The sequence below is a fragment of the Acomys minous genome, assembly GCF_964271855.1.
Source record: "Acomys minous genome assembly, chromosome: 6".
NCBI lineage: Eukaryota > Metazoa > Chordata > Mammalia > Rodentia > Muridae > Acomys > Acomys minous.
Genome location: NC_140487.1, coordinates 6,652,253 through 6,674,951, shown reverse-complemented (window position 1 = coordinate 6,674,951; position 22,699 = coordinate 6,652,253). Strand labels below are relative to the sequence as shown.

Genomic DNA, 22,699 nt, shown 5'->3' with positions numbered 1-22,699 from the left:
TAACAGTAAGTTGGGACATTAGCTTCTAGGGAGTAGAAGGATTAGGACAATGGGGAGTCAGCAGAGGGAACTTGGATAGTCTTGTGCCCTAAGCTAGGACCTGGAATCTTTTCAGTGTTACTCATGGGCTGCAGTTCTTTCTGGAGATGCCAGGAGCATCACGAGTTTCAGGCTGCATTGTTCTTCACAGCAGCTGGTCCTTGTGACTTTCCTTTACATTTAGGTCATTAGCATCCATCCATTCATCTCAGCAGGTGTGTCTTCTGCACTTCCTATGTAGACCCGGTGATGAGATTCCACCTGCCCCTAGAGCTGTGGTACAGCTCACCAGTTTTCATACACAGAGTGAAGACAACAGGTGGGAGGAAGGGAGGTGGAAAGCAGACAGAAGCGAGGTACCACGGCCAGCCAGTCTGAGCTCTTATCATATCTTTTCAAGATGGGCTTCTGACTTCGTTTGTAGACTTGCCCCTTGTCACCAGAGCGTAGGAATGCATGTACAGGAGAGCAGGGTCATACAGACACGCATGTCAAGCACGGCATGTTCTCAGTGACTCCCAGGCCCTTCAGATCAATGTTTCCTCTTTGTAGAACATATTATCCTCTACCCCCTCACCTGGGTAACTTCCAAACACCCGCCAAGTATTAATTTATTAAGTATTAATCTCGGGCTGCCTCTTTATGAGGTTTCTCTATTCGTTGACTTATCTTTTAAAAAAAACCACTCTTCTTTGAGTGCTAGATTAAAATAAGCATGCAAGCCCAACAGACAGCAGAAAAATACACAGTGCACATCACTTCTTTTATCCTGCGGTTGGCTTTGCAAAGCGTAAGTAATTACTTACCTTTTCTAAAGAAAAAAAATCAAACATTCCTATTACCATTCAGAAATGGGGAAAGGCGATGGTGATTCCTTTCTTGTGTTTGTTGGGAAACTCCTCTAAGCCGTCATAACAGGGCTGAGGAGAACTAGAGGATATGCTGGGAAACACCCACAGAGTAAACTAGGAAGTGTTAAGGAGCAGGCAGGAAGTGTTTGCACTGCAGTCCGATGACGGTCTTTCAGTTTTCACCATATATCTACCAAGTGGCTAATGGGCTGAGTTTCATGGTGTCTCCTGTGAAAGGAGAGTGAGCTGGCTGGACTGGGGAGGCAGAGTCTCGGACTGCAGGCTGGATTTTGAGAAACTGAACCAGGCCATGGGAAAGTCTTGGGGTAGAGTAACTGGTGATGCTGTCCCTCCCTGACAGCGTGGGCTTGAATTAGAAGCCCTTGGATTCAGTCACTGCCAGTGGCACAGCAGGACAGGAGGGACGAACGGGAGGAGAGAGACAACAGCAGGAACCCTCACTCAATGCTGCTGCTTCCGCCAAACCAGACTCCTCCTCCAAGGAACAAACCTCACTCGAACTGTTCTGGAGTCTTCTCTGGAAGTGTCACCGTGGTGCAGCTCTTCCTCTTCTCCTCCTAGTTACTCCACCTGCCTGTGCAGAATCTGGTGTTTCCCCCCATAAAGAATGTATTAGTTGTAGATGTACCCATTTCTCCAACTAGAGTGTTGTGACTTACAAGCACAGACCACACACCATGCACCCTTCTATTCTGTCCCTTAGCAAGAAGCTAAACAAACATCAGGTGCCAAGGACTTGGTTATATGAGAATTCCAAGTAAGTGAAGCCCTACCTTGTGGTGTGTCAAAAATCAGTTTTCAACTTGAGAATTTTAAATGCATTTATGAGCAATAAACAATTGCTTTTTGGTAAGGAAGGATTCAAAACAGTGAATCTTTGGATACTCGTTAATTGTTGTATCGCTTATACATAGTTATGCTGATGTTTTGCAAAAAAAAAATTAGAGCATGTCTTTATCTTAGAAATGGTATGAACTTCCTTCCACAATATACTCAAGCTTGATAAAAGAAGAAGCTGTTTACATAATGTCTGTTTATGTGACTAAATCATAAAAACAATCCTCAGTTAATAAAAACCCTGCGTCTCTTCTTTGGCCATACAGAATGAAGTGCGGAACTTACATAAAGAAAACATGAGCATTCTGGAAGCTGCCAAAAAGTATGGCTATGAAGTGGTGGACACATTCACAATCACGATGGGACGACACAAAGAATTCCTGCAGGGCAGCTGCGGATGCCATTTCCATGAGGTATTTTTTTCAGGCTTTCAGAGTTTTGCAGCTTTGAGTTGCTGCTGACTTTAGTCTTTGTTTATTTATTTTATACCTTTAATGTATGGTCTGTGTTGCATTGCATGAGAAAGATTATGTGAAAAGGAGGTGAGGTGGCCACCAGCTTCGTGAAGTGAGGTGTTAGGAGTTAGTGTTCAGAGATAGAACGTCCAGGACCATGGTGGTTGAAAGCAGGAGAACTCTGGAGGCTGAGGAGAGCTGCCTTCTCCAACAGACTTCACACCTCCTTTCCAGCAGAAACCCTGTGAATGTACTAAGATTGCCTCCAGAAACATCAGCGAAAGGCTACTTACAGGAACATGTGACTTGAAGGGATCTACATTATCGAAAAGCCTACCCAACATGGGTGACAGATCACGGACACCTCTTTCCCAGAGTTCCCTGCTCAACTTGCCAGCAAACCCACCATAGAGTCTTCTCCCCATAGTGGTTGCCACTGCATAATACAGCCTTGGGGATAGTATTTGAGAATCCTAAAGCTTTCTGGGATTCTTGAGTCTTGTAGGGTTCTTAACTGCTTGAGTTGTTTGAGTCTCCCACCTCCCTCCAGGAGGGAATGCTTCTGTTCAGAAGGAACAGCCACACCACACTTAGAATACAAGCTCCTTTGCTAGCCCTTGTGTGAACAGAGGCCTCAGGGGAGTCTGCTGCCATTCAGGTGAAGGGTACCCACGTTTACCTTCCCATCAGATCTTGATTCACCCCACTAGTTCTTTCTTGATCGGTTCCCATTGCGGCCCAGAACACATTTGGTCAGTTGACTGGGGAGATGGCAGCTGTTATTTATTTCTGATCCCGTTATTTATTTAGCTGACTTCACTGCATCTCGGTCCCCAGAGCCTCACAAATATCCAAGAGCCATTAAGATGGTTCTCTATGCTCTGCTGAGAGATGCACACTATCTTCTTAAGTGACCAGTGACGCTAAATCTCAGAGAAGTAAAAGCCAGCAGCCACACTGGGAAACATCTAAGTTTTCAACTATCAGCTTGAAATTTGGCCATTTGGAGTATACTGTGTGTCTGCCAATTACTTCCACAAGAAAAGACACCACTCATAGAGTACTTGCTCTATTTATAAAAGCTAAATGCTTAGAAATACATGCCCGAGTAGTTTGGAGGAAAACAACAACAACAACAACAAACCATCCAGGATCGCGGTAGATCACAAAAGCAAGCCAATTGTCACCAAACTCACAGAAAATAGCAGTTTGAAAAACAGCATGCATTTTTAAAACTTCTTTTGGAAAATGTTTACTTATTTATGTTTGTATAATGTGTCTTCAGTTAGTACATTGGAGGAAGAGTATGTGCTTTTCACTTTCAGCATTAGTGCTTGGAAAGACTAACAAGCAAGTGTCCTCCAAACACTTGAGAATGGAAGCTGTGCTTTCCACATGATCGTATTACACTTATCTCCTGTAGTTTACATTAACAGCCTTGGAAGTTGAATACCACACACCCACACAAATTCTTTGAACTACCCGCAGTAGAATACTGATTCATAATTACTTCTAGCAGAAACTGTCTTTAATTTACAAAAGGAAGGCTTAAGCATGGCCTTATGAGTATTCACTTATGAGGCTTTGCTGCTTTCCTACAGCTATCATGCACAGATTGCTTCTGGTTGACTGTACTCCTAATGTCTTAATGGCAAGCCATGTGCGTCTCCCTCAGATGACTTCAGCTGATTCCTGAGTGCCACGATCCATGCTCACTCTCTCAGGATTGCAATGCAATTGGCTTCCAGGAGCATTTGCCTTTGCAGCTATAGCATGGAGTTGATGGGGATCATCTTTCTCAATTGACCCCTGTCCATAGGGTCTCTGAACTCACTCATTGATCATGGGCATACTTGAAGCCCTTGTACGTCAGGCCATCTCTCATGATGACATTGACATTTTATAACCTCTCTAAAATATCACATAATGAAATGTAAAATATCTGTTGTTTATCATTTTTTGCTTCATGTTCCTTTTATAAGGCTGACAAAATACGTTCATCTGAAAATTAAAAAACAAAAAGTCAAACAGGAATTTTATCCTCTGTACTCAACTAAACTACCCGCAACACAGTCAAGGATGCTTGAAAGGAGTTGGCACAAGCATTGCAGCGAGACATAAGCATCTCATTGCTCTATAGCCAGAATGCCACTGCACACAGAGCAAACCTGCTTCTGTGAACCCTGCCCGTCACAGGTGAACGTGAAAGTCTTGGAAAGCATCTTTTGTCTGCCAAGGCACCGGAAGAGAATAAGTTGTCATCACAAATCCAGAAGCTGTTTCCAAAAGGTGTGCATCCATGTTGACTAAAACACCCTCACTGGTTAGCAAAGCAGGTGTTTCTTTTATGCATGGGAACAGAATCCTGGTTTCCCAGTGTTTATGTAGGACATCAAAGAGGCTCTCTGGGGCTCTTGCACAGCACAGGTTTCAGGCGGTGCCTTGGGTTGTGTGGCAAACATCTACTGGGAAAAGCAGAGACCTGGAAACAATATCAGCCCAAACCTAGCTAGGGAAAGGGCAAACCCATAATAATTGCTGAGTGGTTCTTAATTAGTCTAATCAGCTGTGCAAGCCTTATGTACTAGCTTTAGTTTCTGGCAGATATGACTGTAACTTTTGACTCAGGAAACAGAAAGCATCTGGCGTTAGGCCCCAACTGCTTGCCGTGCTGTGCGGACACGGAAAGAAAGGAGGAGTGCATTTTAGTTCTGTTAGCGATGGCTTTTCCATGGCTCTTTAGTCTTAATACTATACATGTTATTATTTGACCCAATTGGATAAATAACATGATGGCCCTTAGAAATAATGTGTTTTTTTCTCTTTCTCCTCTTTCTCCACATTTCAAAATTTAGTATCTAAACACAGTGAGGAGTGAAAATTAGTAAAATACTTTGGGGTGGAAGATGTAGCTCAGTGATAGGACCCTTGGCACTTGCTTAATGAGCACAAGATCCTAATTCCCAGCAACACACACACACACACACACACACACACACACACACACACACACGCAAACACATGCACACACACTTACATGCATACACCTGCACTCCCCTATATATACACAACACACACTCACTCAAATTCCTTAAATCCATCTGTCTAAAACTGAAGTAATAACTTTTGAAGGGGGAGCATAAAAGAACAAAAAACTAAACATATAACTGATAAAAAAAATCCCAGAACTTAACTATTAGCATACATTTACTTTTTGTGAATTTTTAAGACTAAATATAACTACATCATTTCTCCTCCCTCTTCTCTCTCCAACCCCTCTTCCTCCTACATCCCCCCTCACTCACTTCTAAATTTACAATCTCTCCACCTTGAATTGGTATCTTCAGGTATACGTAAATGCATAAATATATAAATACAACCTGCTGAGTCTGTTTGGTGTTGTTTGTATGTAAATAATTCCAGAGCTGACCACTTGCTATCAGAGCATCAGTGAGGGGCTCATTCTTGGAGAAGACCTACCCTCCTCTCTCCAGTCATTGGTTGCCAGTTGTCATTAACCTAGGGATAGAGCCCCGTGACATTTTCCTCTCTCCACCTCAGTGTATCTATTGGTGATGTTGTCATCGCTCAGGTCTTGCTTAAGCAACTATGTTGTTATGGTCTCATAGGCATAGGTTCCCTGTCATTTCTGGGAGACACAATCACATGGTTGACTTCTTGACTTTCAGGCTCTTAAATCAATCTTTTCACCACTTCTTCCGTGATCTTCCCAGAGCATTAGATGTCTGGTTGTATTGCAGATGTATCCATCTGGCCTGGATAACCCCCCCCCCCCCCCGTGATTAGTTGTTCTCTGTGTCTTGACCCTCGTGGCTTTCCATAATGGTCTCTATCTGCAGCAAAGACAAGCTTCTTTGATGAGGGATGAGAGCTACACTTATCTGTGAGTACAAGGACAAGTATTTAGGATACATTTAGCAATATACTGGTTTAGTAAAGTAGCTATAATAGGCTTCTCCTCTAAGATCTATAACTTCGCTAGCCCTGGATAATTGGCTAGGTTTCTAGGAACATGCATGGTTTCCCTCCTGTTGAGCGGGCCTTCAGTCCAGTCAGACAGGTGTTGGTTGCTGCCTAGATATGAGTGCCACTACTGCACCTTTAAGGATAGCTTACCAAAGCGTGGGTATTTGTAATAAATTACTATGGCGATTTTATCAGAACATGTTTTTCAGTACTCTAAGAACTTTACTGCTGTTGTAAAATCATCTGAAGAATGCATTAAAGGACTCCTGAAAGCATCTCACGATCCATATATCTTCAAGGAAAAGACTCAAATCCCCTTTAATTTTTGCTCCCACTAGCATGTCCTGTGCTGGCACTTACAAACTGAAGGTTTTGTTTATCCTTCCTTACTAGTTAACAACCCAAACAATTCCATTACGAGCCCTGTTTATGTGTGAATGCTCGTCTAAGTCTTTACCCTATATTCTGTTCCAAATCTTGTTTATTCTCTGATACGATCATCCAGCATTTGTTTGGTGAGTCCATTTCTTGATCTAAACAGTATAAAGTAAAAATAAATAAGGCACAGTTGTTCTCTGGCCTCAAGATACTATTAAAATGTAGGTTATAAAACTCCATATGACACACTATGTAGAGCAGCATGTTAGAGATAGGCAGAAGCCTTGGTGCATGCATCTAAAGAAGCATAGGGCCTGGTCTGAGGACTGAGGGAGCCTCCTCTTAAAGAGACATCAACAGCAAAAACAAAAGAAATCAAACAAACAACAACAACAAAGCTTTTTTTGTTTGGTTGTGGTAGAAAACTAGCCCTAGCCAAGGCCCAGAGACGTAGACCATTCTGCCCTCATGAAAGAGAGAGTTACTCGGCTGTCGGAGAACCAGGAGAAATTCTGGTTATGATATCATCTGTAAGCATAAGTAAAAAAGAGGGACTTGGAAAAAACCCTTCAAGGTCCAAATCTTGGTGAAAATTTAGCTCTTAATCCTGTAGGTAGTGGACAGCCACTGAAACTCTCACAGGAAAGAAGGGGCTGGTGATATTTTGTATGAAAAAAAAATTATGACCCAAGACCTGGGTGATACCTTTAAAATCCTCACTACTAAAAAAAAAAAATCACTACTCTTTCAGAGAACCTGCACATCATCACTTCCAGCACCCACATGGTAGCTTACAAGTATCTGCAACTCCAGTTCTAGGGCGTCTGATGCCTTCCTTGACTAGAAAATTGCACCCACGTGTCACACATGCACATTTGCAGGAGAACACCCATGTACAAAAACAAAATAAATATATCTATTTTCAAAAGTTAGGGTATATGACCAACAAGGGAGAGTGTGGAGAGAACTAAACCAAGAATGTAAGCTAATCTTTCCAGAAGTCAGATGAGAAATAGTGAAAGCCTACTACAAAAAGGGCAGAAGAAACACATAAGACAGAAGCGGACAAACGCAAGCTATTTTTAAGGAGCATAATCTGTAGGTGTTATCTGTGGAATGAGGGCGTGGGAAGAATCAAAGGGGATCCCTGACTTGCATGACTGATTAGAGAGCTGAGGCAGCAAGTGAGACAAAGAACCGAAAAGGTGTCGGCTTAGGGAAAAGATGACTAGTTCAGTTTTCGACATGTTGCATTGGAGATGCCTGCAGGACATCCAGGTGGTGTTCTGGACGGGCAGTTGGAGATGCAGGGATGAAGAAGATCAAGGGGCAGGTTGAGACTGGAGGTGGGATTGGGAGTCATCAGTAAATAGGCAATAGTTGAAGCCATAAAAAATAGATCAGGAAAAGCTCGGGGAAACACGATCAGGTAAATCCAGAGTATGAACTGTTGGAGGCAGAACTGTAGTATGGTGTGCACTGTGCCAGGGAGAGTGGCCCGGAAAGCAACAGCATGAAATTATCAAGACAGAACCAGCGATGTTGACTATGGCAGACACTTCATTTCGGAGAAGGATTTCAGAATCCCCATCGTTTTTGGCAGTGAGAAGCTTCTATGTGACGCTGAGGAATATAATTAGACGCTGGTGGCAGAAATGGGGGACCATCAACTGTAAAGATATAACAAATGGGAAACACGGGATTCGTAGGCCTTTTATCTAATTAAAAAACAACAACAACAACAACAAAGGGAGAAAGGATGATGGTTTTAGAAGAGAAAGGCCTTTGTCATGTTTGTTGACACAACAGAAACAATCAAGAGTTTAAAAATACAGGCAAGAGTGAGGCTGTTGGAACAGCGCTTTTCTCCACTAAGGTGGGCAAGAGGTCAAAGTCACTGGTGCTGGATGTGGGAGGCGTCTCTTCCTCCTTCTCATGTATCTACAATATATTATCTTGATGCTTTCATGTCACAGCATCCTGTTACAAGTTCTAGAACATTTCTTTTCTGATTTCTGTACCACTCCCCCTCCCAGTTTAAGAAATAGATTTCAGACAGTTCCTTCAGTATAAAGTGACCAGCACTCATGCCTTTACCTGCAGGCAGATTCTCACGTTCTCTACAAGCAGATGAGATTAGAGACAGGTACAGGTGAGTTGCCTGATGACAATGGATTTGGATTAGAGGTCAGTACTGGATGAGGATGGATTTAGATTAGAGAAGATTATCTGGTGACGATGGATTCATCAAGCACAAGCCACCTCAGGCCTTTCTAAGATGACTGGGTATAAAACCTTGGAACACTCTGTCCTAAATGGGATGTCTTCAGCAAACCCCTCTCCTCAGCACTTAGGTAGCTATGCAGAAGAGAAGGAGGAATATAAAAACCAAAGAGGAGGGATAACACTGAGGAAACAGTGTTTTCCAGACACAACAGGACTGACACACATGCGAAGCCACAGAGACTGTGACAGCATGCACAGCTCTAAGCTAGATGGGGTCTGGCAGAGAGGGGAAGTGGACACATGCTCCGATGCCTAATCCAGAAGCTATCTCCAACTGATGTCCACTTGCAAGAGACAAATCAGAAGAAAGAGAGAGAGAGAGAGAGAGAGAGAGAGAGAGAGAGAGAGAGAGATCCGTTTCCTCCAGTGGCATTTTACTGGGTACATAAACCGCATTTAAGGGTAGACAAACTCAATGGTGGTTTTGTAAGTTTTTTTTAATCTCATATTTCATTGTTTAGACTTTTTTTTTATCTTACCTGTGCTTGTGTATTACAGTTTCTGATTTTGTTTTTTATGCATTTTGGTTTTGTGTGTTTTGTGGCTGTTGTGTTTCTTATGCTTTGTTTACTATTATTATTAGCATTATTCCTTGCCTTCTTTTTAAATTTGGCTGTTTCTAAAAAGAGAGAGAAAGGAGGTGTGGAGTCGGATGTGCGAGGTGGGGAGGATCTGGGAGGAGACAGGGAGGGGAGCCACACTCAGAATATACTGGGTTGATTTCCAATTTGAAAAGATAGTAGTCAGTCACAGTCATAGGGAAGGGGGATTGGAGTGAAAGCCGGAGGGAGGCAGGAATGGGAGGATGCATGGGATGGGATAGAAAATGAGATGTAATATGAATTATTTTATTTTTCAATAAAAATGTGTTTAAAAAAAAACACAGTTTTCTCCCCAGGGCTGCCAGAAGAGACACAGTTACAATGCTACCTTGTATTTAGCCTTCAAGTTCTGTGTTAGATTTCTGATGCAAAGTTAATAAATTTGTGTTGTTCAGAAAAAAAAAGAAAAGAAAAGAAAAGAAAAGATAGTACTGCGTCTTGAGTAGTTGGTGCTACCGGCTAAATCCGAGTCTTTATCTTACAAAGGATAATTAAATGGAAGATAAGCCAAGTGTGTTGTTATTCTATGTTGAACTGGTATTGTGCCTCCTATGCTTCACAATACCAGAACCTAGAATGCCAATATAGCTAAGAAAATGATGCTCACCTCTCAGTACCTCATGCTGTAGGCAACAGACTATGATAGCTAAAGGCACACTAGCAACTTTAAGCAATCTTCTTCTCATCCTGAGCCCCGTGGAATAGCATTGTCCGTCCTGTTTATGTTCCTTCCTGGTGAAGACAGGACCTATATTTGGAAAATATCTCTACTCTGTGGGTTATAAAATAATATCAGTATACTAAATTATCTCAAAGCCTTTTAGAATGAGTAAAGTTGAACTTTGAGCTGACGATGCAGGCCTTTCATCCCAGCACTTTGAAGGCTGAGGCAGGAGGATGACTGAGTGCAGGAATTTGAAACCAGCTTGAGCAACATAGCAAGATGATAGAAAGTAAGATGCTATCTCACCAATTAATTTATTAATAGTTAATTAGTTAATGTCTAGATTAGTTTGATAGAGTTTTTCCAAATGTTTTATAATATGAAAGCATTTTTTTCTTTTTATTTCATCAGTTCATTTACATATTTAGTATCATATATGATTTCAAGGGCTTGACCAGTTTTTCAGAGATGGTACTTCCTAGAAAGTCCTTCATAACTGCTAAATGGGAAAACTAAAGCATCCTTATTTCTTAAGCATTTTCTGTCTTCCTCTAAAGAGTCAACAAGTCAGATCCAAAGCATCGTCGCTGAGATTAGTAGCCACTATTTACTTTCCATTGGAAATGGCGAGTCTTTCACTGGACTCCTATGACCCACAAATACTGTGGACAGCCCAGTGCTCTGCCACAGTACAGCACTGATGGTAGTTCTGGGAACGGCCTCTGGGCACAAAGACCAGCTGTGGAAGAAGTGGTGGCCACCCTCAACTACAGCAAGCCTTGATTTTTTTTTTTTAACAAACTTGTTCTCTTGTGTGTTCCACTTTACTTTCAGAACAACTGAGCACACCCCACGCTAGATGAAGGGAAAGCAGGCGTAGCGAGGAGGCCTAACATTAGACAGCGGGTACAGGCTAAAGGGGGGTAGACAAATATTTCTCCTCTCTTTTACTTGAATTCCTGTGAAAAAGACTCTAAAAACATAAAGGTATTTACTTCACCCAAAGAACTCCTCTTATAAAATGTGACTGAGCAGGCAAGGCAAACTACAGCAGATGCCTGGGGGAAGAAGGCCGCCAGTGGGAGCCCACAGACTGAGTTTTTTACAGCCAGATATTGATGCAGCCACTGGGTCCTTTCCCCAGGACCATGCAGCCAAGGACCAGCACCCATGCTTACAGTATCCTATGAGGGAACTGCAAGCACAGGAGTAGTAAAGAACAATTTGATCTTGAGGCTTGAAAGAGAAAATAAAGGTAAAATCGATACCTAGCCAAGAGCGTTCTTAAGCCTGTTCCCAGACCTTCTGGAGTGCGGAAATGAGATCAAAGCTGCGAAGTCTCCTCATGAGAAGTGAGCCGGGCATGGTGGCGCACGCCTTTAATTCCAGCACTCGGGAGGCAGAGGCAGGCAGATCGCTGTGAGTTCAATGCCAGCCTGGTCTACAAAGTGAGTCCAAGATGGCCAAGACTACACAGAGAAACCCTGTCTCGAAAAACCAAAAAAAACCAAAAAAAAAAAAAAAAAAAAAAAAAAAGACCAGCATTGCCATGGCAAATCCCCACAGAGAAAGCTAGCAGTTGAAAACATTGGTCACACAAAGTATCTCTGAGTGACAGTTGGCATATCTTTGTTTTGTTTTGCTTGTTTACTTGTTTTTGAGACTCCCTGTATGTAGCCTAGGTTTTCCTAGAACTCGTTACATACTCCAGACAGGAGTCACTCGTGATGATCCTCCTGTATCAGCTTCCCATGTACCGGAGTTAGAGGCCCGAGATGCCATTCCCAGGTCGATGCCTTATTCTTATATATAACATTAAGTTCAAAAGGGGGGAAGATGAAATAAACACCGAAGAGTTGACTTCAAAAGGATCTGAAGACCCAGGCGACGGCTGGAGCTAGAGCAAATAGGAACTTGGCTTATAATCAATGAGACGGAGGTGATACTTGATTTAAGGATGGGGTGGAGTCGCGGGGAAGCTGCGTGGCACTGCGAGACAGTGAATGGTCCAGAACCCCGTATAATCAAACTGCTCACTTTACAGCACAATTTGTTCCCAGAGCCAAAGGTGAAGACCTACAGCAGTGGTCCTCAACCTGTGCGTCACAAGACTTTTGGAGGTTGAATGACTCTTTCATAGGGGTCAACTAAGACCATCGGAAATATAAGAAACTTACATTATGATTCATAACAGTTGAATAATTACAGTTATGAAGTAGCAACGAAGTGATTTTACAGTCTGACGCCACCACGACGCGAGCGCCGCAGCATCAGGAAGGTTGAGGACCACTCGTCTATTGGCTAAGCTCTCAGAGAAAGGAGGGCGATGAAGAAGTTGTGTAAAGCAGTGATAGTGTGCTCACTGGGAATCTGGAAATCCCTGAACAAAACTCACCCCGTCTCTTTTTTTTAAGTTATCTTGTGCCCTGATCCTCAGCATCTTTGCCTTATTTGAAACTTGGACTTCCTTGAATCCATACAGCTTCCTGAATGTGCCATAATTAAATATTTGGGGAGCAAGTGAGAGAGAAGCATTCCTTACTACCTGCCAAGGTTGTGTGATGTCCTCGAGTGGAATTAAAAATAAGAAATATCAGTTTCTAGCTGCTTCATGTTGCTTTAGTTTGATCCTATTTCTGTGGATTCTTAGCCTTCTTTTTCAGCTAGTCATGTTTACGAGACTGGCTGGCATGCCAAATGACTTTAAAAATAAACAGTACTTCAGCAGTATTTTCACTTTTCTTACAAGGGGATAATGTATTTCCTACAGTCAATCGCATGTTTTGCAGCCATAGAAAGTGATCAGTTCTCAGACCTCATCCACGATTGTCATTTAAATATGCAGTTAGAACATCCCCCTGAGCCAGTCCAGGGCAGTCCTGGAACACTTGCACCGCAGAAATTGTTTCCTATTTTGTTCTCTGAACCTGGAACCACATCAGAAGTTCCTTGGAGGCTATTCAGGTCGAGATCAGTTTTAGACAAGGCATTTGCTTGTCACGCATCTGCCTGATGCATTTCCAGTTCAGAGAGCCTGTCCTCTTTGTAATGGCTTTTGGAAAATTCAAAGTTATTTCAGATGCATCTATTAATTTCCAGGGCAAGGCATTCATTCTGATGAATGTTTATGTGAAATCAATTTTGAGTGTTGAAATTGCCCAAGCTTAACAGTTTAAGTTGTAATTGCTTATTTTATGGTGTAACTTAAAATAATCTTCCGTTTGTTTGGAAAGTCTTAACAAAAGTCACGGCTCAAAACTAGTCAAGTTGAAGTGTGGCATTTCTGCACACTCTAAAAATATCTCTACAGCCACATTTGTATTTACAAAGAACAAAAAACATACCATTGCAAACTGAGAGATATCTCAACATATTTTTTTAAATCTATGGAAAAGTAAAAGTTACTTCTGAGCTACAAAAGACAAAATCCCTACTTTTTGCCTCCAGTGTCGAGCATCAGCAAGCTGAGCACCTGCGGGCAGTTTTCATCTGCCCTTCCCATTGGTTTTCACTCTCAAGTTACCCTAAGTACTGAAGTAAGCAGGTTGACATAGCAATTACTATTGAAAGACTGTAATTTTTTCTTGAAAATAAAGTTGGAAGCCCATACCTGTGCGTCTTATATTCTAACCCAGACCTTTGCTGTGATAAATCTTTACTACAAGATGTAATAAATGATGACTTTATTGTGCTGAACGATGCTATCACATTAATAGGCTATCAGTGTTTTATGAGATCAGCTGTCCTCTATATTCTTCTTAATTGAAAATATAATTCACAACAGTAAATTCAGAAAATAGGCCAAGCAAAAAGGTAAAAGAACACATTTTGGATTATAAAGGGGGAGAGATTTGTTGCTTAATACTTCTAGGTAAATACTTCAAACATTTGCCAAGGCATATATGTATACACCATTAACTACTATTATTCACCTCACATGATGGATGTCTTGCTTACTAAGTAGGCATGCCTATTTTTTGCGGGTCACCTCCTCTGTAGCCCACGGTAGAGCTAATAGTTAACTTAGTGTTAACTAGTCCCTGGTAGAGGTGATCTGTGTGCCTGATTTCAAGGTCGAAATCTTTCATAGATTCTTTTCCTAATACCTCATTTATTGTCACTGCATGGAGGCAACCTAACATGTGTGTCACTAGCTGTACTCTTTCAAAGCTACACAACATGACACATCGGCTGGGTTTTAGCAACCCCAAGTACTCCTCTGATTTTTTGGGAGGATCCCAAATTGGCTGGTTTCCACAGAACATCAAAGGGAAGGAGTTTTTTACTATACAGGTATCAAACATCTTTTTTTTTTTTGGCATATTATTTCCAGCCCTTTAAAAATGTGCCTAAATTACTTTTTCTCCACTTTAAAAACTGGCAGTGAAATAAGGAGGTATTTGGCCACTTAGAGACAGGTAGCAGCCTGATCGCTAGATGCTAAGTTTTACAAATAAGTTCAAAGACATAATAGGCATGAAAAGAGATCTCATGCCTACCATAAATTAGCCCCAAGTTTCCTTAATGTGCTCGGGAACTATTCATTACATGGAAACAACATGGTGCCTGACCTTGGAGATCTAGTCCCAGACAATGTCTTTGAAGTCCCCTCATTCTTGTTCCTACTTCAAGTATCTTAGACATGTGTCTTTATATAGTCCTCTTGAGGGTAGGGACCATATCTGAATTCCTCCATGTGTTTTCTAGCGCAGAGAACCCTGAATATTGAGAGACGGATGTTACAGAGCAGGGGCAGTCATCAAGTAGCTAGATATGAAATGCTACCTTGTTTTGTTTCTCTTTTTCTTTTTCATTGCAAAAGGATTACATGAATTCTTGTTCACTCTGGGAGTTTAAAAATAAGTACACACAATACAAGTAAAACTTCTCTGTGTCCATTGTGGAGGTGTGCAGCACGGTGCATAGCTCCGTTTTAAAATCGTATTCTCAATTTTAATCCTATTTATTTAGAACACAGACAGTAGTTAGTGGTCTCCTTCCGTTATGTGGGTTCTGGAGGATTGAACCCAGATTGTCAGGCTTGGTGGCAGGCACCCTTACCCACTGAGCCATCTTGAACCCCAATGTTACAATCAAGTTCCAGAAAGTGTAGCATTTAACGTTGCTTCCCATAAAGAAATGTTCTATCTTATTGTAGTCAGAAACATCATAATACAAGGTAAAATATACCTAATCTAACAAACATTGAGCATTTCATTAATGCCAGATTCTGTCGCAAACACTGTATTCAGACCTCTGACCTCTGAAAATGAGCAAGAGACTCACAGATATGCTCAGTTCTGTATGTTACCCCCACAGATCTCAATATGCCCCCCAACCACTCACGATGAGCTCTGACTCCTGGAAGTAAGACAAGGTGACCTGGCATGGACTTTGGGGCAAGCCTCTACAGCGAACTCAGGCATCACTGAGTCATTCCAGCACAGGCCACCCCCTTGTCGGTGGGACACAGTAAACTGAATCTGTAGTCAAGCAGAAGCACAGTTTATGTTTTTCCCCACAAGGCTTCATAGGCCTGGTAAATCATGCAGGCTGGCCAGAATGTCTGCCCATCCATACATCACAAAGGCTATGGGCATCTGGAGCCCTCAACACAAGCATGGGCCTCTCTATAAAAGCATGTTGTTATCAATCCATATTTTCCTCCTGCTCCTGGGAGACCCTGATTCTGAGATGAATGGCTTATCAGATCTGATGTAAAAATGTCCTGTTGACAATCAGGATGAAGACGGGATTAGAATGTTCCCTAGATGTTGGATTATAAAGGCATTAGGAGAATATATCCCTGGCTAGCATGAATCTGTGAGGAGCAGAAGGGAAACTGGACAGAGTCATGTTTCTGAAGGACAGTGAGTGATTCAGCTGTACCTGGAACTCAAAGGCTGTGAACCTTGGCTACGGTTAGAGCTCAGTGGCCCTGGGTGCTTAGCATGCCCAAGCCCTGGGTTCAACCACAGCAATAGACACACACAAACACACACACACACACACACACACACACACACACACACACACACACAGAGTGAAGAGGATGGTGTAGGAAAAAGAAGGATGCATAGCTCCTAAAAAGGCCGGTTTTCACCTTGGGAAGGATGTGGTGAGTCTTGATCAGTTTTGAGGGGAAACATAATTGACACCGTGGGAAAACAGCTCATACAGAAAGCCCCCTCCCAAGCACCAGTACTTTTTATTCTCAAATTATCATGATTGTTTTCTTATATTGATTCATAATATGTATTTTTAGACTTTGATGTGCATCCTCCAATTGCACAGTGCACTTTAATCAGCTGCGAAGTCCTGACATGGTTTGTCTCATTTGCCCATGTATCTGTCACTTGTGCCTCATTAACCTTGGTCTGGATTCTTCACCTGTAGGCCAGCAGATCATTGTTGAACTTAATTATTTGCTATTGCAAGGGATGATTTTTAATATTTTTCCTAATTATCGATAGGCTATGGTAAAGCTTTATCATTTTTAAATGTCCGCTTTAGAATACATTTTTCAGTAGATTCACTTTGGTTTTCAGAGTAAATGATTATATATTTATTTCCACACAATGCTTTGGTAATTTCCTGTAAAGAAATATTTTGTAATGTTGAAGTGTTTTTCCATCCTGAAGTAAATTGTATGTGCTAGTGGGATGGCATGTACTACTTCAGGGTTTTAAAGTAGATTTAATTCACAATAGCAGTTCTGAAGGCGTTTTTGTACCTATATATATTTTGGTAAATCAAAACGAAAATAATTCTCTTGATCTGCTGGCATTCGGGATTCAGTATCAAATCAATAGTGACTTTCAAAAATGAGTTTGGAAGCATAATCTTTTATTATCCCATAAAAATAGCTTTCAAAAATCAAAGCAAAGCGAACTAAGTGTGGTGGGCTTAGTCACCAACATGGGCGTTCGTGGGCCTGTTTCCAGTGGCATCCAACAGGAGCACTGGTGATTCGGGAATATTAATTAGCCTGGCCTTCAGCATCTCATCTGCCTATCCCCAAGATCAACTTAAACACTCTTAAAATCAGAGCTAAACTATCTAGTAGCCCATTGAAACCTGGCACAGCAGAGACACTACTTTTAGGTGAAATGTATTTATCTCAGAGAATGTGCTGAGTATACATATTTTTGGAAATCCTATCTACATGTCTTACTTAAGAGTAGCAAATACATCTGCACCAACTATTAAAATAACGTTTAAAGCATTATAGCCCCGTGTGTTATGATATAGACTTGTTTTCATTTCGCATGTAATTAGCACATAGACCATCATGGGCAATTGCAGAAGGCAAACTTAAAATAAAATCAAATTTAAAATTGCCTTTATTTGGGCTGCAGAACACTGAAATAATACTACTTCAGTGCTTAAATGTTTCCTCATATAAACTCCTAGTATGCTATTCACTAATTTTTTTCTTTTTGTTATTATTATTTTAATTTATTATAATTTAGTCAGAAAACATCCAGATTGTTATCCCCACTTGTATCTTTCCATTTCCCCCTCCCTCCTTCTTCTGCCCTATTCCCCTCCCCTAGACCTCTGACAGAAGAGGACTTCCTCCCCCACCATATGACCACAGCCTATCAGGTCTCATCTAGATAGCCTGCATTCCCTTCCTTCAAGGGAAAGTGATCAAATCAGGGACACCAGAGTTCATGTCAGAGGCATTCCCCTCTCTCCCCAAAACCATGGAGAATGAGCTGTCCATTGGCTAGATCTGAACAAGGGGTCTAGGTTCTCTGGATGCGTTGTCCTTGGTTGGTACAAGAGTTTGTGCAGGCCCCACTGGGTCCAGATCTGTTGGCCTTGATGGTCTTCTTGTGGGGCTCCTGAACCCTTGGGGTCCTTTCATCCTCCCCCCATTCTTCCATAGTACTCTCAGCACTCCACCTGGACTCCAGCAGCGAGTCCCAGCATCTGCCCCATCCCCTGCTGGAAGGAGTCTATTAATTGAGGACACTCCCCTCTAAAATACAGAAGGTCTTCAAGAAGCATAGGTGGCTTATAAAGTCTACCATACCGGCATTCTGACACGCTCACCTTGGGGTGGAAGGGAATAGCAGGAACTTCTCTCTTGGGATCTGGAATGTCAACCCACGTGTAACAGGCAAAGCTGAGCTCTAAATCACACAACCTGCAGGAGTTCTGTGCTGCGGCTGGATGTTTTCACTGCCCTTTATATGAGGCACCTGGTCAAAGGGCCCTGATGGAAGAAAAGCCAATAGAAAGCAACTCATGCCCTAGGGTTTAACCAGGGCCACTGCTTATAGAATACACTGCTGGGAACTTTTTCCCTCAAATTCTAGTGTTTTCTATTTCTTTCATTGTCTTGTGATTATCCACATTGATTATGTTTTTTTAAGCCAAAATGAAAGTTAATAGAACACATAAAAACAAAATACAATCCTTACACTGGAAAGTCACTCTGTTAATATTTTGATACATGCATTTACAAAGATTCTATTCAATTATTCTTCTAAAATAGTTCATGTTTACTTAAAGTATATACTTGTACTATTTATTCCCTCCAATATGTGGGTTTTCCCCCTAAATGTCCTGTTTTGTTTTCACTGCATTATCTTTTTATAGGGTCAAATGATATGTACCTTAGTCATTGCATTACACCTAAAGCATAAAGAAATACCTATGTGACATAGTAAATGTCTATTTATCATCAATGAGTATTTTCCTGTGTCCTAAGGACAGACAGGAAAAAGGGCCTATTACGCTCATATGATGAATGTGATGAAGTCCACATTTTGTTCATTATTTGTAGAAAGCTCCCAAGCACCATCGCTAGTATTTTCTCTCCTTTCTTTTGTCTGACTTCAGAGGGATCTCACCCCCTCCCCAGTTTCTCTCTTGGTCCCTATTTCACTTCTCCCCAAACCCTCAGTTCTAACGACCTGAGTTCTGTTTGCTCAGAGGCAAAAGATAATGATTTAAGTTCCCACCAGAACAGTGTTTTGCTAAATATAACTATTAACCATAAAGACGGCCACATGTGTGGCTGAACGTGGTTATCTACAAAGTAGCTGTAACTCATACAATGTGGTAATGTGTAGAGAGAGACCTGAGTGGCTGAGGTAGGACCAGAGATGAGAAGGGGACTTTTGATTGTAGACTCCTTAGCTTCATGGATGCTCTGTGACAGCATCTAGTCAAAAAGGATGTTTGAAATGAAGATATAGGTGCATATATACATACAAAATATACAAAGCTTAAAGGATCAGCTATCCTGCAGGTTCCACAACTTACTAACTGTCTAAAGAAATGAAACTTCTAACTATACCACTCTTACCTTTTGCATAAGGACTAAAAGAGTACTTTTATTTTTTTCAGAAAATAATTTTAGTTGCCATTTTGTTCCATGACAGACTCAAAGTACTAAGTTTGAATCAGTGGCATGGAAACTCACAATACTGTCTGCTGTACTGTAGACAGAAAAGGTCAAACCATATGCTACTGTATCTGGTTTGAATACACATGTGCTTGTGTGTGTATGCACGTGTGCTCACACACACACACACACACACACACACACACACACTGTGGGAAATGTGTCATATGAAACAGATCCTCAGTCACACTAGGAACTGAAGACTCAAAGTTTGAAAAATGACAGGAATTCTAACTTCACATTTCCGCTTTTTTGAAGCACAGGTTACACTAGTTCTTACTTATGTAAATCACATCTGTGCCCTTTAGGCAACATCTGTGTGGCAGCAATGCAAGCATGGGGGTTTGTTATATTGCTCTACGAGGTATTCAGGTATTTACGTTTTTCCACCTCTCAATTTGCAGGTAGTAAAATCAAAGTTATCCAGAGAGCACCATATTATCAAGATGAAGAGATCCGAGAACCACGTTGTGGGGAAATACTTCAGCAGTCAAAGCAAACTGCAACACCAAAATTCTGCCCCAAATGTTCATTCACCGTATCATGTCAGAGGTCCAATAAATCAGGTCTGTTCTGAGATCCTGCTCAGCAGGATGTGTGCGAGGCAGAGGTCTGCGCGCGCTCCCTGAAGGAGAGCTGACTGCGGAGTTAGCGATAAGCGCTCACCTGGACGACGGCCTGAGAACCAAATGTGCCTCACACCTACTTTGCAATGACTGTTCACTCACCAGTGCAAGCATGCATAGCAAAGCACACAGCCTACGAAAAAGCAATGACACATTTTTCTCAGAACTGCACACAGTCAAAAGTGACCTTGGCCATCTGTTAGTGTCGGGCGAAAGGACAGAGGTACAAGGAGATCACTTGAAATATGATCACAAACTGGAAGTATGTGGACCAGGTATTGTATTGCAACGATAACCGGATATGGGGCCAGGGCAGCGCTGTGTGTGAGCTACCCTCTCCAAGGCTCATTAATATGAAAGATGTCACGGAAGCAATACATTCCATGTGTAAGAAAGGATAACACGTAAGGCCTCTACCCGGAGAAAATGGGGGTTTTTATAGTGGTTTGAGCTTTGTGGATTTAATGCAGATGATGAAAACTATTTCCTTTTATCCTTTTGAATTGTTACAATGGAAGGAAAAGGACAGGAGTGATTCTCTACAGGGAACTGAAAGAGATTCTCTGTGGAGGGTGGGGAGCGATACTATACTCAACTCTGGGCTCCTGTGTGTTCCACAAACATCGGCCCACCCCAACCTTCTGTGAGCTCAGCCGACCGACGATGCTGCCGCTGAAGAAGCATTCTCCTGCCCTGCAGACCTATTAGATTCAACCCAACAGTCACGTTTCAGATATGTTACGAAGGATTGTAGATTCTCAAATATATGAGCACCGAGCACTTCCTGTGTATCCACGACAGCACCATGTGACTAGCACCACTTTCTTCCTTGAACAAATGTGTTTCATTTGAATTAGAGTAGGCATACAAGTGTTCTTATGAAAACTGTGGTAAAGTATAAATGGTACCTAATTCTAGCATCGAACACTTCCTCTTCTGTCCCTTTAGGTACGAGATGGTAAATTTCCTTACTGTACAAACCCTCTGCTGTGAGATAACTTCTCACTACCACGGTGGGTTTTAAAGGATGGTTTGAGGGGCAAGGAGAGGAAGCTGAGAGGCCTAGCTCAGTATGTAGCTGAGGTTGCTAAATGTACAAATACCTCAAGTTCACTGCCATAAAAAAAATGAAACCATTTTGATCTATTGACCCATCAATTACTTAGAATGAATATCCACCTCCTTCAAATACTCTATTTTTATATATATTTTTATAAGAACATAAACATGAATTTATATTTAACTGTATTAAATTATATTTAAGTACAAATATCACTTGGTATAAACAACATAAGCACTTAGAGATAGATTTTTTTGAACAATGGTACCAAATTAACTTAAAATGAAATATTTTTCTATCTGCATCTATATACAAATGCTGTGTTTAGATTTTCAGTTGTTTTTCCATGATATAAAATGTTAGCAATGGATGCAGCTGCTCCATCACACTTCAATGGTTGCATATTCCCCAACAGAATTACAGTTAGTGCTCCCTTCTTGTAACTCGCTACCAGCATAACAGTAAAAACCTGCTGACTTGGCTTGTCTGGCATTTTTTTTCCCCCTCTTCATCTCTGAAATAATGCTAAATTTGAGAACCAACTGTAATATCTTATCAATAAATGTCTATCATAATACTCTGTGTTCAGAGAGTATTTCTTACCTTCCCTCCTTTAAAAGCTTTTTTACATTTATTTATTTTACTTTATGTGTATGAAAGCTCTGTCCATAAGCATGTATTGTACGTGTACCACTTGAGTTCCTGGTGGTCGTTAGGTCAGAAGAGGGCATTAGGTTCCCTGGAGCTAGAGCTACAAAGGGTTCAGAACCACTGCGTAAACGCTAAGAAGCAAACCGCAGTCCTCTGCCCAAGCAAGCGTTCTCAGCCACTGAGCCATCTCTGCAGCCCCTCACCCTTTGTCCACTCGTTACACAACCTCACAAAGACTGGCTGGCTACCGGGAAGGTGTGACGCCATGTGGAGCCGTGAGCCGTGAGCAGGACCGACCACTTAGTTCCTTCAGCCCTGACATTATCTCAGCAACGCGTGGGTTCGACTCTTTGCTGTGACCAAAGCTTTTGGACGTAATTTAGTAATAAGCATCTCTTTTTATTTTTGTAACAGGGGCACTGAAATTCTAGTGACTGTTTCAATCACTTCTTAACCAAAGAAATTGTATTTTGCAATGGGTAAATAGATGTGACCATGTGCCTTTACAAACATACTTCTCTATTTTAGAATGCTTTAATTTGAGCAGGAGGAAATAGGAGCAGGCCTTTAAAAAACACTTTTAAGTGTGAAGGTTACAGGAAGTGTATTGTTTGGAGTAAGAGTTGATCAGCATCCAATCTAAACTACACTTTTAAGAAAACATTTATAATATTAAAAGTCAAGAATAACTGCACAAATAGTTCCAAGCAGCTCTGTTGACACTGGGTGAAGATGAATGGGTGTGCTTATGTGTACAAGTGTGCACGTGTACATGTGTTTGGAGAGTCCTGTGTGTGTGTGTGTGTGTGTGTGTGTGTGTG

At 41.6% G+C, this 22,699-nt stretch overlaps 1 protein-coding gene across 4 annotated transcripts in view; it reads left to right on the top strand.

The window, feature by feature from the left end:
• The window catches only part of CPED1 (cadherin like and PC-esterase domain containing 1), a 279,052-nt gene extending 257,248 nt beyond the window's left edge, over positions 1 to 21,804 (top strand). For 3 of the 4 annotated variants that reach the window (XM_084785389.1, XM_084785391.1, XM_084785392.1), the window contains exons 21-22: positions 2,015 to 2,161; positions 19,946 to 21,804. In XM_084785389.1, coding sequence (XP_084641515.1) covers positions 2,015 to 2,161; positions 19,946 to 20,170 — 372 coding nt within the window. In that variant the 3' untranslated portion in view covers positions 20,171 to 21,804. Of the gene's footprint in view, positions 1 to 2,014; positions 2,162 to 4,185; positions 4,479 to 19,945 lie in introns of those variants that run through there. The other variant, XM_084785390.1, reaches the window with a different exon arrangement.
• The last annotated feature ends 895 nt before the right edge of the window (positions 21,805 to 22,699 follow it).